This window comes from Lemur catta, chromosome 1, assembly GCF_020740605.2.
Source record: "Lemur catta isolate mLemCat1 chromosome 1, mLemCat1.pri, whole genome shotgun sequence".
In the NCBI taxonomy this organism is placed as follows: domain Eukaryota; kingdom Metazoa; phylum Chordata; class Mammalia; order Primates; family Lemuridae; genus Lemur; species Lemur catta.
In genome coordinates, this window is record NC_059128.1 from 82,352,566 (window position 1) to 82,370,460 (window position 17,895).

At 34.1% G+C, this 17,895-nt stretch overlaps 2 protein-coding genes across 2 annotated transcripts in view; one reads left to right on the forward strand and one right to left on the reverse strand.

Annotated features, from left to right (window-relative positions):
* FAM227B (family with sequence similarity 227 member B) overlaps positions 1-17,895 on the reverse strand; it is a 181,453-nt gene that overhangs the window by 55,993 nt on the left and 107,565 nt on the right. The gene's annotated exons all lie outside the window — the stretch shown is intronic.
* Positions 6,742-17,895, forward strand: part of FGF7 (fibroblast growth factor 7) — a 62,268-nt gene continuing 51,114 nt past the window's right edge. Inside the window, exons 1-2 of the mRNA XM_045528841.1 lie at positions 6,742-7,234; positions 7,821-8,375. Coding sequence (XP_045384797.1) covers positions 8,090-8,375 — 286 coding nt within the window. The 5' untranslated portion in view covers positions 6,742-7,234; positions 7,821-8,089. The remainder of the gene's footprint in view (positions 7,235-7,820; positions 8,376-17,895) is intronic.

Here is a 17,895-nt window from a genome sequence, read left to right on the forward strand (position 1 = left end):
TGTTACCTTTGTTTAGAATGCTCTACCTCCACTTCTGTGTTCTTCTTATTCTCCAGATCTCAGCTGTAATGTCAACTTCTCAGAAAGACCTTTTGTAACCAGATTCCAACCACCCCTTTCCTCTCTGTTATTTGATACCATGGTAACCTATTTATTTCCTCCTGAAATATTGCCATAATTCTTTTTACATGTTTATTACCTGGCCCCATCCTCCAGTAGTTTAAGCTCTAAATCAGGGACCTTGCTTATCTTATTGAACAGTCAATCTCTATCATATTGCACACTATCTGAATACATAGTAAGTATTGTTTTGAAGTAATTAACTGAGTTAACAGACTAAATAGGAACAAGGGCTTTATTGCATCATTGAAAACTCAATGTGCAAAATTTCAAAGGAAATAGCTGATAATTGCTTACATGACTCTTGGGTCCCTCACACAGACTGAATATATAAGAGGGAAGAGAGAAACAGAGGGGGAGAGAGCAAAGGAGAGAAGGTAGGGAGAGAGAAGATTCAGGAGGAGGATTTCTTCTCTATTAATCCCCTCCTGTACTAAGAGAAGAAGTGAAGGGGATATTCCTTTGCCCCAAACCTACTGAGAGAGCCCAGTGTGTGTGGTATGTTGAGAATCACAAAGGATACTAGGAACAGTAGTCTGCATAGTAGAAAAAGAAGATTAGACTTTTGTTTAGGAAAAATGGGAGTGTTACTGATGACTTTAAGGCAGAGAAGTAACATAATTACAACTGTTCTTTAGGGAGGCTAATTTGAGTGCAACATTTAAAGTGGATTGGAGATTGGAGAAAGGAGATGCAAGGAGATGTGTTGGGAACAGAACTGACAGGAGCCGTAACAATGCCTTGACCTAAGATGTGAAGGTGATGATTGACAGGAAGAAACAGGCGTGGAAGAAGTTGTGGTGGTAGAGTTGATAATTTTTGGAATTGATTAGAGGAATAAGGAGGACACACTGTATCTGAGATAATATTAAATACCATTGAGGGAAATACATGAGTCATGTTTGAAGATAGGAGGAATGTTTAGCTTGAAGAGGAGCTTAAGCAGAAGTATGACCCTCCTTTCTCTTATGCATGAATTATTGTGTCAGCCATCAGTTTTACATGAATACATATTTTGCTGGGTACCTGGTTTTTCACAGATATATGTTTATACTAAAGATGGTGGACTCCATAACTTTCTTTTCCTTCTTTACTATCATAATTACCTTTATTCTGCCTCTTTCCCCCACTTTTGAGAAGTTACTCTGGTGCTGAAAAGCCATGGTTTTAAAGCTAATGAATTAAAAATTAAACCAATTTTGCTATTAACACATTGACATCCATAAAATATTTTTTAAAGAAAAATTGCTGTTGCTAGTTTTACCCCTCATTCTGCTGCCTTGCTATGTAGACAATTAATATGGAACCAAAGAATAATAGTTTAAAACAAACAACATAATAGCCCTAATTGCACAGGTTCTTTGTGTTTTTCATGATGTTCTCCTAGGGGTAAAATAAAACTGTCTCCATTAAAATGTTTTTCAACTTTTAGAAGGGCACTAGGCTGTCAAAACCAGGCACCAGTGGGTAGTCCTGAATCAAGGAGATGAATTCTTTTCTAAAGTTAAGGAGTAATTTAAGGGGAATCAAGACAATCAAGAATGAATTATATAATATGTCTCCATTATATAGAAATGTACAAATGGAAAAAAACCACTATCTAGTAGCTCCCACGAGAGATCTTACCCCAGGTATAAAGTTGTACTATGCAGTAAATTCATAATATAATTTGGAAAACTTTAGATTAGGATTTTAAAGAATTTTATAAATATAAAATTAAATAAAACAGATTTTTATAGACTCAGAGAGATACAAGAGTCAAGTAACATTTGTAAACTGAGATATTTATATAGTTGAGTCACAGGCACACCACAATTTTGAGCATATGACTCAGACGTTGTATCTTATATACAGTTAGTTTAAAAATGTTAGGGCATTATGCCAAGGGTAAGCACAAAGTTTACATAACTGAGGATTTATAGGGACCTCAGGCTTGCTCAATTATTTTTGGGATTTTACCCCACAGTTTAAACTACTGTCTTTGACTAGGCCTATCAGGTTTCGGTAGACAGATTTGTACTCCAGCTTCCTACTATACTTAGAATAAACCCAAACTCCTATCATCATGACCTGCAAAGTTCTTTATGAACTGGTCCCTGCCTATCTCTTCAGCTTCATTCATCTCTTACTACTCTCCCATTGTTCATGCACTTCATTCATATTGGCTTTCTTTCAATTCTTGGAACACACTAAGATTTTTCCCCTACCCCCAACCCCCGATCTTCTTGTTTATGTTTAGTCTCTCACTGGAATGCATACTCTGTAAGGGCAGAGGTCACTTCCAGAATATCCACCATTGTATCTCTACAAGGCTAGTACATCTGGCACCAAGGAGCTATCTGATAAATATTTGTTAAATAGATGAATCAAGGAGATAAGTAAGATTGGTTGTATGGCATGAGTCAGAATTGAGGGTGAATTTATGAAATGGGACTCACAGATGGAAAGATGAAGATAAATCCATAGTGTAAAGATAGCTGTGGGAATGTAGTAGAAATAAATTTTGGACCAAAATTTCAGAAATGGAAAGAATAACATATACATTTTATATTTATAAATATAAATCCACCTAGCTTCAATTCTGAGAATTCCACCTTCCCAGGCTGATGTAAAACTTACTCTTGGGTTTCCCTCTTCTGCTTTAAGATGGGGTAGAGTCCAAGGGTTTTTTGCAGGGCCAAAGCAAGGGCCTCTGGCTGTTGAATTATTTGTCTACTCTGGTTATTTCTGGGGTGTTCACTGACTATTCACACAGTTCCTTCAGGTCTAGGCTCCCTGCTGCTTCCAGATTTCTTTTAAAACACAGGAAATCTTTATGAGGGGCGCTTATGGGCCCATCTGTTCAGACACATGAGGTAGTCTTTAGTCTCTGGAGTTTTGTACATCTGTTGTGTGCTGTGATGCTACCAGAAATATGGGAGCTTGGCTCCCCAAATATGGGATCCATAGACTTTTATCTATGCTCCCCAGTCCATGGGACTATTTCTCAAAGGCACTCTTAAGCTCCCTTTATTTTCAGGGCCCTTAGCAGGATCTTTTGAAATGGATTGAGGTTTTACCCAAGGCAGGAAGCATATATGACTTTTTTCCCTTAACATTTCCTTTCCAATTATAAAGTTTGCTATCTTTTTGAAAATTTGAAAAACAGAAAAAATTGGATAAATGAACAAAATTTAATGTTTCATAAATCTATTCTGCCAATCGGAATTAAGTTTTGACCAGAACAGAGGCAGGAAGTACAATTTTCTGATCATGTCACTCTTCTGCTTAACATACTATAAAGGCTTCGTATTACTCTTAGGATAAAGATCACATATGCCTTAACATGGCCCACACAAATCCTGTCTGCCTCTTCAACCTTTTCATGCACCACAGTCCCTCTTATTTTCTCTACTAGGGGCACACTGGTGTTTCATTATTGAAAATGATTGCTCTCTTTCAACACAGTTTTTTTTTTTTTTTGGTACATTCACAGGGTAACTCCCACTCATGCTATAAAATTTCATCTCTACTGACATTTTTGCTGAGAAGCCTTCCCTATTGCTACCTACTATAAACACTCATAGTAACATATACCTTTTCTTTTTTTTTTTCATGAAAAGCCAGCTTTATTAATTCTTTAAAATATGAGCAAGAATTTTAAAACTAATAATTTAACAGTTGTATTTATGATTCTTTCTACACATTTTTCTATTAGACAGTAAATTCAGGAATTTTTTTCACTTTGTATCAATATAATAGTATGAGCCATGTATAAAATGGAATTTAGAAAAGAAAGTGGAACATATACCTTTTCTTTAGTGTACTTGTCCATGATGGTCACTTTGTCTTATGAGAAGAGAAATGCAAGGGATAACTACAATGAAATGCCATTTCTACTTATCAGATTAACAAAATCCCCAAAGTTTGAGGATTCTTCAAACATTCTGTTGAACAAATGGGTACTCTTACATACTGCTAGTGGGATTGTGAAACTAGTACAATCTCCATGGAGGATAAGTTGGCAACATCTATCAAAATAATGAAATATATATATACCTTTTGACCCAGACAGTCCACTTCTGGAAATTGATCCTACAGATATATTTGCACAGTATAAAATGACATATTTATAACTTTATTTATTACAACTTTTTTTCTAATAGAGAAATACTTGAAAAAGATAAATATTCATCAATAGGGGGCTGGCCAAATACATTGTTATATATCCAATCAACAGAATAACATGCAGCTATTAAAAAAAATGAGGAAGCTTCCTAAATACTGAAATGGGAAGATTTTCCATTTTTATTAAGTAAAAAAAATGCAACGTACAGAACAATGCATATGGCATATTACCTGTTAAAAAAGGGAAAAAGTAATAAATGTACATATATACACATATACATATGTATTCAGTTTGCCTGTGTATGCATGATGGAACACTGGAAAGATACACAAGAAACTAATAAAAATGATTATCAATATTTTAGGGAAGGAAGGAGAACTGGGAGAATAGGGAACGGGAAAGGATGTAAGAATGCAAAGTAATAACAATATTTAATGATGTTCCCTTCTATTAATTATATCATACATAATTATGATGAGGCACAGTTTAAAAATTAATTATTGAAATGTAAAAGTCATTAAGCAAAAGTTATTTTCTATTATTTATCTCTCCATGGATAAAGGATATAATGGAGGTTGCTTAAGTAAAGTTTAAAACTTTATGAGATGTGATTCCAATTTAAAGTAAAGTTAATTCAATCTAGAAACAACAAAAGAAAGGCAATTCTTCAAAGTATTTCTCTACTTATTCTATCACTACATGTACACTAAAACAAGAGCAATAAATGGTTGTCAATGTATAACTTAAAAAAAATCACAGAGGATTAACCCATCTAGAGATACCTAAAGTTATTCTTAGTTCCTGGAGAATCCTTATTGAAGTGTAATTATAATAAGTGCATAGTGAAGTCTAAGTGAGGTTCCCCATTATAGCTGTGGTATTAACACATACTAGTGAAACAGGTTGTGGGCCCAGCTTGAATTCATTATTCTCCAATGAGGAAACTGATAATGAAAGAATTTAAACCATTGATATAGTTTCCTTATTGAGATTAATCTATTTATTAATATTACTGGGATCATATTTCCAAATCAAGAATATAATAGCATCTAATTCACTTAAAGTACATAGATCACGATTTTATTCTTTGTTTTCAATTTTACAGTTAATCTTTTACAGCAGATTTTAAGGAGGCATTAAGTACTCTACCAACAAACTATCCATCTCTTTTATTTAAGTCTTAAGAATTTAGTTAGCAAATATTGACATCTAATCTATTGATTTCTTGGTTTAATATCTGTGGGGTCAGTGTGGAACAGATGGATTTAGTAGTTTCTGAATATCTTTACATTGGGAACTGACTGTTAATAACTTTCATTTCTTTGGAAGAAATATCCAAGTCCTAGAAATTCTGATCCCACTCATTACTGTTACTTCTCAAACTAGTAGGATTTTATTCAATACACAGTAACATAATATTTTCTTTCCTCCTCTCTTCCTCCTTTTAGAGAAATATATGATAGAATGAGCCATCTAGCTTTCAACAGATGCAATTATAGAAGAATCTACTCTCCTCTGCTTTAATAAACTTAGAACTTTCAATATTTGGTGCATAAAGAGTATAACTGTGCACATTTTACCTATTCTGTGCTCTTGATTGTGTTCCCTAAAAGCATAGACAAAAAGAGAAATCACATAAACGATAATCCAATTGAATGGACTTAATTTCCTTTTCCTATTTGGTCTGCATGCACCACCTGGTGGTAAAGTAGTGCATTTCAAGTGTAGAAGAAAGTGTGTGTGTGTGTGTCCTGAGGGGTATATAACATGGGAAAGAGAATTTTAGAATGTGTTCCTAAATACTGCTTTAGGTTGACAACACAATTATTCTGCACCAAATACTAATAAAATACTTAAGCACTACTATATACACGAACTAGAATAGGAAGTAAAGGAGAAAAGAACTCATGTTGCAAAGTAAAATAGCTTGCTCTTATTTACCTTAGCTATAGATCTTAAAATTCCATCTCTAAATTAACATTTATTTATTGTGCTAATGTCCTTATTGAGTCAAAAGTCAAGCACTGATAATCACTGTTGAAACCATTTTCTTAATTTTTAAGAATAACAATTTTTAAAAGTATGTGCCTTCTTCCTTATTATTAGTAGTCAGTATAAGTCACGGGTCACAGAATTTTAGAACTACAAGGTACCGCAGAGTCATTTAAACTAATACACTAATTTTAAAAATGTAGCAGCTGAGACTTGGGAATATCATGTGATTTGCCTCAAATCACACTGGCCATTATCAGTCCAACTTCAAATCAAATAAGAACCTAGGTTTTTCTCACTTTCAGCCTAGGAATATAGGACATAAAAATTATACTCATATTCAATGGTGAATTGTCTCTACCTTTAACTCATCTATACAGTGCTTGAAGACACTAAGATGTGAGTTAATACATATTAGTAGTTTTGTTCCAATATTCTGAACACATAGGAATACAGAAATGTATGCATCATAAAGCTATGGAAAAGATTTTCTATTAAAAAAACCAAACCCCTTTTATAGATATGTTCAAATATTTTTCAAAGTATATACAACTGTTATATTATAAACAAAGTCTAAAAAACTCCCCTTCTAACTGCTTAAGAATCAGAGGTCTGTTTCTACAAAATAGGTACCCACTTGAAGATTTAAGCATAAACCATGTTCATAGCTCCCTCTCATGACCACTGAATACTATACAAGCCTCCTTTTATTCTCGCTGTTGTATTCAACTAACAGCTCACTGGTTAAGTTTTAATTGCTTCCAATGAGGTCAGCAAAGGTATTTATCGAAAAGCCCTGAATAAAAGGCTCTACACACACACATACCAAGCACACACGCTCTCACACACACACAGAAAATCCTCTTGCCTGTTGATTTATGGAAACAATTATGATTCTGCTGGAGAATTTTTCAGCTGAGAAATAGTTTGTAGCTACAGTAGAGAGGCTCAAGTTGCACAAGGCAGACAACAGACATGGAATTCTTATATATCCAGCTGTTATCAACAGAACAAGTAAGTTACTGTTATTTGCTTTTAAAAACAATGCTGAATGTTTTCTAAAAGTTTATCTCTTTCTCTGGTTTTAGTACTGAGGGTAAAAATAAAGCTACCAGATTTTTGAACCATGTAAGTATTTCTAGCAATTATGCTGTAGAAAATAAAGTTGAAATTTTTCCAGAACAATTTTGACATTTAACTTGAAAAATGTGGGAGGTTCAGGAGAAAATAATTGATTAACCACAAATGTAGAAGAAGCGTATAGTAAAGAAATCTAGGGAAAGCATTTACATCTTGTTAATAGCAATTGTAAAACTCAATTTAAATCAATAGTTCTAAGTGTAGGATGTTTCTCACAAAATAGCAACTGGAATGAGCAGTACAGTCACATTCTGATTTGTCTCTACTAATGTATAACTTTTATAAATCTACACATAGAGTAGTAAAGTTGTTGACATCCTCTGTGAAAGCTGTTTTAAATGTATTTTCAAAGTATAAAATACACTGTATGTTATACTATTTACCCACTGAAATTTATACATGCAATTTTTTATCTTCCTCTCTCTTCCTCTCCCTATTCCTAATTTCTCATTGCAAACAGAAGTCAAGTAGCAAACAGCATCTCAGCAACTGAGCTTATTACAACCTGCTTTTATAAGGATATATCAACAGAGAGTTATTTAAGGAGGAATCCTGTATTGCTATCAGGAACTAAAAGGATAAGACTAACAATTTGGAAAGAACAACTACTCTGTCTTAAATCAATCTACAATTCACAGATAGGAAGAGGTCAATGACCTAGGAGTAACAATCACCTCAAGATTTAATTTTCATTATGTTATTCATGAACACCCGGAGCACTACACTATAATGCACAAATGGATACTGACATGGATCCTGCCAACTTTGCTCTACAGATCATGCTTTCACATTATATGTCTAGTGGGTACTATATCTTTAGCTTGCAATGACATGACTCCAGAGCAAATGGCTACAAATGTGAACTGTTCCAGCCCTGAGCGACATACAAGAAGTTATGATTACATGGAAGGAGGGGATATAAGAGTGAGAAGACTCTTCTGTCGAACACAGTGGTATCTGAGGATTGATAAACGAGGCAAAGTAAAAGGAACCCAAGAGATGAAGAACATTTACAGTAAGTAATGTCTTTTATTTAAAGCACAGCTTATGAACCTTAATAATCTGTTAAAAGGTCAATTTTCAAGTGACATGCTTTCTCAGTTTCCTTTTATTTTTTGGAAAAAATTTAAATGAAATGTCATCTTATAATTCCTCTAAATAGGTATAGTTGAACTATGTCCCTAACAACATCTCCTGGAACAGGGAAATCTACTTATATTATAGTTGGAACTGATAATCCAAGCCAAACAGAAAATATATACTCCATGTGCTCAAAATGCTCATATGTTAAGCAAAATGTAAATGATATTATTCACACTGAAATGTGATTTGTTATTTTCTAGAAAAACTCATTAGGAACTCTAATATAGTGCTTAGTAAATGCTCACCAAAAACTACTTACTGCTAGTTTGAGGAATTGAGAATCTATTTATTTTTATCAATTTGATTTCCTTTGAAAGAATATTTCTGTGATGCAAAATACTTAATCTGTGCTCAAAAAATACATTCCTGTGCAATTGCGTATAGTTACAAACAGAAGGGAATCTGTGGTATCCTCATCTGTTCATGTCATAATGAGCTTATATATTAGATTGGTTTATTATCAACCTAGGCAGACAAATAGATTACTCCTAACATTTTCTTATCTAAATCTTCTATGTCATAAGCATTCGATGCTGCCTTAAGAAAAATGTAAATGTAGGGATATAAAAGTGAGTTGGAAGAGATCTTAATTCCATGATTTTCAATTTAACATCTTTACATTTTCCCCCAGATCAGTTACTCTTTTCATGTTGAAGTATCAGAGTTGTATTTTTCATTTAACAGTTATGATTAATAATCGTTTTAATAGTATTAAATTTAATGGAGTAAACTATACACCTTAACTTTAACATAAATTTTGTTTGTCTTACTAGCATTTGGACAATATTAATGTTACATCATTTTAAAATATGTGTGTTAAAGCCAATTGAAAAAGAATGCATGGGGAGAATGGTGTAAACATGTACCTATCACAGTGCCAAGCTGACAGCAATTACTTAAATTTTTTGTTGCCTGTTTACTGAGTAACTTTTTGGCTTTTAAACTAATCAACCAATAAACAGGAATTTGGGGTAATTATGTTTCCAATATAAAAATGAGAGGATCTTCTTTTTAATGATAATTGATACAGAATGTTAAGGTCATTTTAATGAATTGACAGTTATGGTTTTATTATTATTATTACTGTTATTAATAAAGGTATCATGTTAGTCCTAGAAAATTGTTCTGATTATACTAAAGTTTAGCTAAGGAAATGACTATTTGGAGGAAGTTTTGTGAATATCTACTTCTATGTGAGCAACAGAATTTGGCTTATAATCAATTTATTTAAGTGTTACTGAGATTTATTATGCATAATAGAACCTGGTAGAGATGACAGAGCCAAGGTAGAAGTTATGACAAATGGGTCCAATTCCTGTGAAAGACTTTGGGACAATTTTTTAGTTTTTCTAATTTTCAATTTTTTCATCTAAAAAAACATGAAATATTTACATATGATTTCTAAGATACCTTCAAGTTCTTATAGTCTATTCTATTTTAAACCACAGAATATATTATATAAATATAAAGAAACCTAAGTACACACTATATAATTATCTCACACAAGTGAATATTATCTCAATGGTAAGATGAGATGTGAGAAATAATTTAAAATTATAGTAATAAGGTCACCAAACCCAAACACTACGGAATTCTTCTATATATGCTGACTAGTTTCTTTTGAATGCTTTTACCAAATAATGAAAAAGTGAAAAATTATATGTAAAATCCAGTGAAGATGAATAGTATGCATAATTATTTAGGATCAAAAATATCTACAATTGGGATACATTCACATATGTAAATTTTATTTTGTTTATGTTAAAATTTCTTAAAAGGATGAAATTCAGGTATTTATGCAAACACACAAAATGTTAAAATTATTTGATAGTTTGAAACACAATTTAGTGTTAGTCTAGAGTAACCATAAAGCCAATTTGGTACACCATTTCTCCTCTAACACTAATTCTACAGTAAAAAGGAAAGAAAAAAATCATCCTATATCATTTTAAATTAGATTATCACAATACCGATGTACTAAAAAGACATGATATACATTATGTAAATAATCTTCACTTCTATAAGCTTTTTCATAGGCTATATAAATGGTATACTTTCTTGATATGGTAAATTCTCCCAGAAAGGGAAATTTTCATCAAAATCCTTTAAGTAAACCCTAAAATGATTGTCAAGTTATATGGCTATCCTATTGAAGAAGGAGCCAGTATGAGTTATCCAAAGTTAAAAAGAGTAGATAAGGCACTTTTATCTATAGGAAATCCTAAGGTACAGAGAGAAATACTCCAGTGAAGAGTATATGGAAAATAACATATTTAAAGAAAATTCTGATAGCCATGTCCTATTATTTGAGGGTCAGCCTTACTAATTTTAAGAGTGAATGTCCATACATAAATGTGCTAATTGATACATGTGAAGTTGAAGCTACTATATTAGGAAAGCCAGGTACAAAAAAAAATGCTCAGTAGCACTTGTTTAAAATAACCAAAGAGGATGAGAAACTTGAAATTATAAAATTTGAAGACTGCTTATATTCTTCAGTTATTAATTGAATGAACAAATGGAAAAAAGACGTTTGCTTCCTATTTTAACTAATGAGAGTAAAAGGTAATTGGATTATTTACTAGATTGAAATGCAGCAGAGTTCAGAAAGAGTAAAGATCAGAATCAAACGCTGAATTTCATTTTCAATGTTTTGATACCTTAATTTTTTTTATCAGGCTATTAATTGCCCTTCTCTGGAGGTCTTTTGGTATAAATTTTAATGTGTTAGATGATAAAGTTTGATGTAAAAAGTAAGATCCTAGTGAAACATAATGTTCTCTCAGTTACCATTAGAAAGTCCCCAGCCCATTCTGATGGCTTTTCTTTGAATGAAAGGAAAAATGACCCAAGAATGTTAATGGGCCTCAGAGGACTGCTTACTTCATCAGCAGAAGCACAGCTCCCACACAAGAATGTGGTTTTTAAGATATTGGTAAATATGGATTGGAGCTAATAGGAGAGGAGAAAAATCTGGGTGTCTAATTCTGCTTTCAGAAGATGTTGGGCTGAGGTAGATAGACGGAAAGCATGGAGGAAAAGAAGGGGAGTACTGAGGAGGTGGATGTGACTACAATGTCTCATATCTTTAGGGAATTTTTAAAAATTACTTAAGCTACTCTGGATTGTGAAGTTCTCACTTACTTCAGTCTTACCTTAATTACTGTGTTGTCTTGTGAAATATTATGTAAGTTTAGCTTAGAATGAATACATTGCAGAAAGAGTGCACCAAGAAACCCAATAGAAATAAGATTTGTATTAGCAGACATATAAGCAAGAACTAACTATGTAGATGGGGGAATTCACAACAGGCCAAGAGAAGCTGGACCACATTTTTGACTCTTGAGGAGACAGAGCTGTTAGAGAACTGGTCCTAGGGATTGCACACTGCTCTTACCAAAGAGGCAGAAAGTGTCTCCTCTTTACTTGTTCTCTCTGGTGGCTCCATATTTAGCCTTATAGTAAGTTTATAAGTGATGAAACTGGTACCTAATCGAACTAATAATAAGAATAAGGAAAGCATAAAATGTCCCTTCAAAATGCACATTCAAAATCAACTATATATTCATGTTCTCTGCAGAAGGAGAATATTGAAAACACCATACAGGGACTGGAAATGAAGGGTCAATACTTTCACTTCTGTTGTCAGAGCTCTCCCCTTGGAGACAAGGCCAGAGGCTGAATTTAGATGACTGTTGGACCAAGCAGCCCATCAGCAGCCAGAGGCAATCACTCCGCACCTGACAGAAATAACACTGTTGTTTAAGCTGGGAATTGAGGTGCTGAGTGAGAGACAGCAGCAGTGCACTGGGCACTTGACGACTACCCTGAGACAGATGTGGAACACAGAACCCAATTCCTCAAGATGATTTTCTTGCTTTTGGTATCCAGTCACAAAAAGTTGTGCTCTTCCCAACAATAGTCAATATCATTCATTTCTTTTAAGAAGAAATGCTTAATTGTCATAAATGACTGATCCAAGAGAAAGTATGCCTCACTTGGTTATAATTGAGCATTGTTAGTTCCATAGCAAGAAAAGGGTTAGCCATTCTGAAAACTGGCCAACGATTTGGCAATATTCTCTTCTGGATTGTTACACTGTGATGGGATATGGCCTAACAATTGGCAAAAAGCAAATAAACACAGTGTTGCTGGATTTGACTTTGGCCACAAAACCTTCAGTGACTCAATTGTCAACAATTCTTTGGATAAGCTCCTATTCAACAATAATCTCTGCTAGTAGCTAGCAAATATGCGTATCACCTCTGAATATGGAGATAGTAAATTTGTTTATGTTTTTGGCAAGTTATCTAAAAGGACAATAATTCACAGTATCAAAATAAAAAATAACAATATAAGGATAACCCCTGCCTTTAAAAAATAGACAATAAGGAATATATGTACGGATTTCAACCAAAATTCTAGAAATCATTGACAAGGTAGAATCCTGTAGAACTGGTAACATACATGCCCTTTAGTAATTTGTCAAGGCTTTAAATCATGGAGGATAGATAAATTGCTGGGGAGCAGATTTGGAAATATTAGCTATTCTTTAAAAACTCTTAACATTAAGGATTATTTTTCACTTTATAATCTTCCTTTTTTTTGGCTATCACATGTGCTTGGCACTTAAGTGCTAACAAGTTCATTCATTGCCACTGGCATATCTCTTATCATCTCTTTTTTCTTTTGTAAAGCCTTATCTAAACTGACTATTTCTATATCACTTTCATGTCTATATCAATCGGGAGCATCTAATCATATATTTTACCTTGTGACTCAGCTGTGTGACAACTCATAAGCCTATAGTTTTAGAGCATGCAGAGGCACAAGTGAATTGGAAAGAATGCGAAAAGTCAGCTTTTAGATATATGCAAGGGGTTGCCTTTTCTAGATTTCTCTATTTCTTAACCTTGGCTAAATATTATAATCAGCTGGGGAACTTTAATAAAATACTAATGCCAGGTCCCACCCACAAAGATTCTCATTAAATTGGTCTGGAGTGAAGTCTAGGCATCAGGAATTTTAAAAGCTCCCCAGATAATTCTGACAGGCTAGGAACCACTGAACTAAGGGGATCATATTAGATTACTAGGGAAATTGCAGCTCAGTTAAATCAGAATCTCACGAAGGCGGAAAGAACTCAGGCATCAGTATTTGTTAAAGTTCTTCAGTGATTCTAATGTGCAACTAAGGCTGCAAGTTACTGCTTAAGGGCACCAAGAGTTCTAATTTAGCCTGGACCTCCTCAGGTGTCCTGGGAATTTTTCCAAACTCTTAGAGGGCTTCAGAGTTGACTTGCACCCTAGAGGGTTTTGAAATAGGCTTGATCAGGGAAGAATCTCTGAATTATACATTGAGGGAGTTCTTCTGGGCCTATCTAGCCTCTCTGACAAATCTCAGTGGCTTCAACTTTGGTGAACTGACAGGGAAATGCATGTGATGACAGCTGTGTAGCTACTATGTAAGAAGGTTGCTTTGGTGAGTGAGTTTGCCACAGGGAAGGATAGGTCCATGTCACAGTCTCACAATCACAGACATGTCTGAATGTCTTCTGACTCTTTCAAGTGGTGCCACAGTATGGGACCGGGAGAGTACAGGCATTGATATCCACTTACTCTGCACTTAAATAAGCCACTTCTAACTATAACCTTAGATGCCTTAAATTAGGGTCTCACTTCTCAGGCCACCCCACAAAATTCAAAGATGGAGATTTAAAAGAGACAAACTCCAGCCTAGGAAACCCAGGAAACAAGTCTAGAGGGTTGTCTTAGTCTGCTTTGTGCTGCTATTATATAACAGAATACCATAGACTGGGGAATTTATTTTTTTAAAACAGATATTTATTTCTCATAGTTCTGGAGGCTGGGAAGTCCAATATCAAGGTGCCACCATCTGGCAAGGATCTTCTTGCTGTGTCATTCCATGGTGGAAAGTAGAAGGGCAAGAGAGCTTGAGAGAACAAGAGACAGGCAGGGCCAAACTTGCTCTTATACCTATTCTTGTGATAACACACCTACTCTCTTGATAACAAACCCACTCCTGTGATAATGACATTAATCCTTCCACGAGGGCAAAACCTTTATGGCCTAATCACCTCTTAATGGCCCCACCTCTTAACATCATTACAATGGCAGTTAAATTTCACCTAGAGTTTTGTAGGGGACATTCAAACCATAGCAAGGGTTTATGCATATTAGTTAAAAGGACATGAAGCTAGTTTGTTCCATTTGTATGAATGAGATGATGCACAACATTAAGGCAAAGCTTTCTTTATTTCCTAAGGATCCTAGCTTTCTTCTCTTGCATCAAATAATTTTTGACAGCACAGTAACTTTCCTAACAAAACTATTAGAATACAATTTGTTTTATATTTTATTTTCACATATGTCATGTAGAAGAAAATGCAGAGTTGTATATACTTAAGTAACGTGGAGAAAAAGGAACTCTTGTTAAATGAAATGGGCTTCAGTATGAACTCCTTCCTTTTCTAAACAATATCCAACATTTCTACCCCCAAAATAGGTTGGAAATGAAAATCCTCTGCCTTTAACATGGTTTGGAAAGTGATGTTAAAGTTACTAAACATTTACTGCTTCTGGACCAAGTTTTATATCTGCATTTGAGATGATACCTGGACCTACCTTAGGTAGAGAAGCCAAATCAAATTCACTAACAAAGAAAATGTCATTAAAGTTCCTTAACTATGTGTATGAATGTGTTTTTGTAGTAACATATAAAGACAAAGGGATTATGTTGGAGAAGGAGAAAGGAGAGTTATCCAGTACCCAAGCCCAGGTAAAACCTTGTCTTTAGGCAGACAACATAATTCTCAGAGAAAAAGAGTTTGACATATATTGAGAAGAATTCATTCTAGAGATTCATTCTCCAGTTGTTCCAGTCAACTTTCCTCCAGAAGGAAATAATCTCTTCTACTTGGAGTGGTCATGCTTTCTTCATAGAGCCATTAGCTAATACCCATCCAAGAATAAAAAGGAAAAAAATATCTTTGTGAATAGAAGGGAAAAGAGTGCAAGAGAAAGGAAAAAATGATTTTATATAAAAATTAATGGATTTTAAATCCTCTGTAAACTTAAAATGAAGTACAAAGGATTCTCATAAAATGTAACTCTATTAACTTTTTTGATGCACTTAGGAATGAGGGTAATAGAATGCAATGGATTGATAAGATAGTAGAGGGAGGATTTCTGAGATCAAAACAAAACAGCCAAATGCTCAGTGTTGGATTTAACTAGAAATTGCAGTAATAGTGCACAGAGGAGTTCAAATGATTATAGACTCTTGCAAATATTACTCAAATAGGGGGTTTGAATCTATTAGTTAATTTTGTGCCTAAAACTATAATAGTCTTATTATAGTTTTCTTATTATATCAGGATTATTTTGAAACTGAGTTTATTTTTATGATTAAAGTAATAGAAATGAGGCATATTTTGACATTCTTAAATGCCATATTCATCATACTCTATTGTAATATTTCTCATTTTATCTGCCTGTTTGAACTTTAGATGTAACTGTAGATAATGTTGAGAAAATGACTTGTGATCAAATTCAAAATCAACTCAGCTTTTGGAATTTTCTTAAGGCAGTATTTCCAAAGTGTTTCTTAGAACACTAGTGTCCCTGGAGATATTAATGGTGTTTCCTGCAGCAGAGTTTCTATGACTAGCCCACTGGGAAATATTAGGTTCAATAAGTTGAACCATTTTTTTTAGCAGAGTTTCTGAGTCCACACTACGCTAATATGAATTGCAAAAGTCTAGGAAAAGAGAGCACATGATTTCCTAAACTTAATGGACAATAGAACACCCCTCCTTACCCCCACCCCCATTCCACTCCCAGTTCTCTGGCTTGAGTAGAACAGTTAAATTTCATTAAGTTGCAACTTGAGAGCTATTGTCTTGGGATCCATTTTTGGTGTAGTCAAGAACTAAACCAAGCTGCCTCTCAGTTGTATGATTCAAATAAAAAGCCTATGAAATTGACTTGAACCAATATTTTAATAATGACCTTGAACCATACACTTATGCCAAAGTCAGGAGCCTATATATGATTTTGGACTATTAGAGCAGTATTTCGGGTATGGATGTTGGGCTAAAATCCAGAGATTTGCAGTGGTATTTAAGCCTAATTTTAAGTTCTTTCTGAATTCTGAGCATTTTATATGACCATTTTCCTAATTTGAAATGATGCCCAATAGGTATTATTTGGAAAACCTATAAATTGACCAAAAAAAAACTTCCCATGCAGTATTCTAAACATGTTTTAGGATTCTAACATGATTGAAAAATTCTTATTGTATGTACCTAAAACAATAAACTTTCTTTTACTTTTTAAAAAAGTAGTTTGAGCAAAAGTTACAGTTATTTCAATTATATTAATAAAGAAACAAGTTTCATTTGCTGGCCAAAAACCATTTAGAAATTTGAAATTTAGCATAACAAATGGGAGGACTATAAATTTAATGAATTAATTTCTATATCTTTTGAAGAAGTCAGTTATTTGAGATTTTAAAAAGAGACAAGGTCTGTAATAGTCTTATTCTATTCTGTGCCCCAATTGCTTTTCTACCTATACATAGCACATCTGCCTTGTCTTATGGTTCTTGTTGTTTGCATTTAGCACTGCCACTGGAATGTCAGTTCTGGAAAGATAAGCACCATATCTTATTCTTTTTATTTACCTCCCCATGGTAGAGGAAGCAGCAGTTAGCCCAATGCAAGAGGTGGAAGAAGGGAGAAAGATTGGCAATCACTCAATATATTTCTCCTTTAATTTATTACACATCTAAAATTAGTTACAAGTAAGAAATAGAGTACTAAATTATAATGAAAATTCAATGCAGATAAGAATTAAAAGCCTTGCTCAAATAAAAGAAACATACCTCACTTCCCTCTTATTCTCAATCATTAAAAACAAAAAAGATTGGCCTCCAGAGATAATTTGCCTTAATGTCTTTCTATGTATTTTCAAAGGATCAGTGGAAAAGTTAGTTTATTTTAGAGGACAACTATACAAGCAGACACAGGTATCACTGGTGACACTGGAAGGGGGATTGGCAGGGCATGGTGAAGACCAATCCTGGAAGAGTTGTGACCCTCCCCAACATACGTTCTTCTTGCCACCTGTCAACTAATCCATGCATATCAAAAACTATATGCAGAAAAAATAGTAATTAATAGCTGATATTGGTTTGAAGAACATCTGCTTTAAAAAGATATACCAAGAGAAAAAGTGTTTAAGAATTAAATGAAGGCCGGGCGCGGTGGCTCACGCCTGTTATCCTAGCACTCTGGGAGGCCGAGGCGGGTGGATCGCTCAAGGTCAGGAGTTGGAGACCAGCCTGAGCAAGAGCGAGACCCCATCTTTACT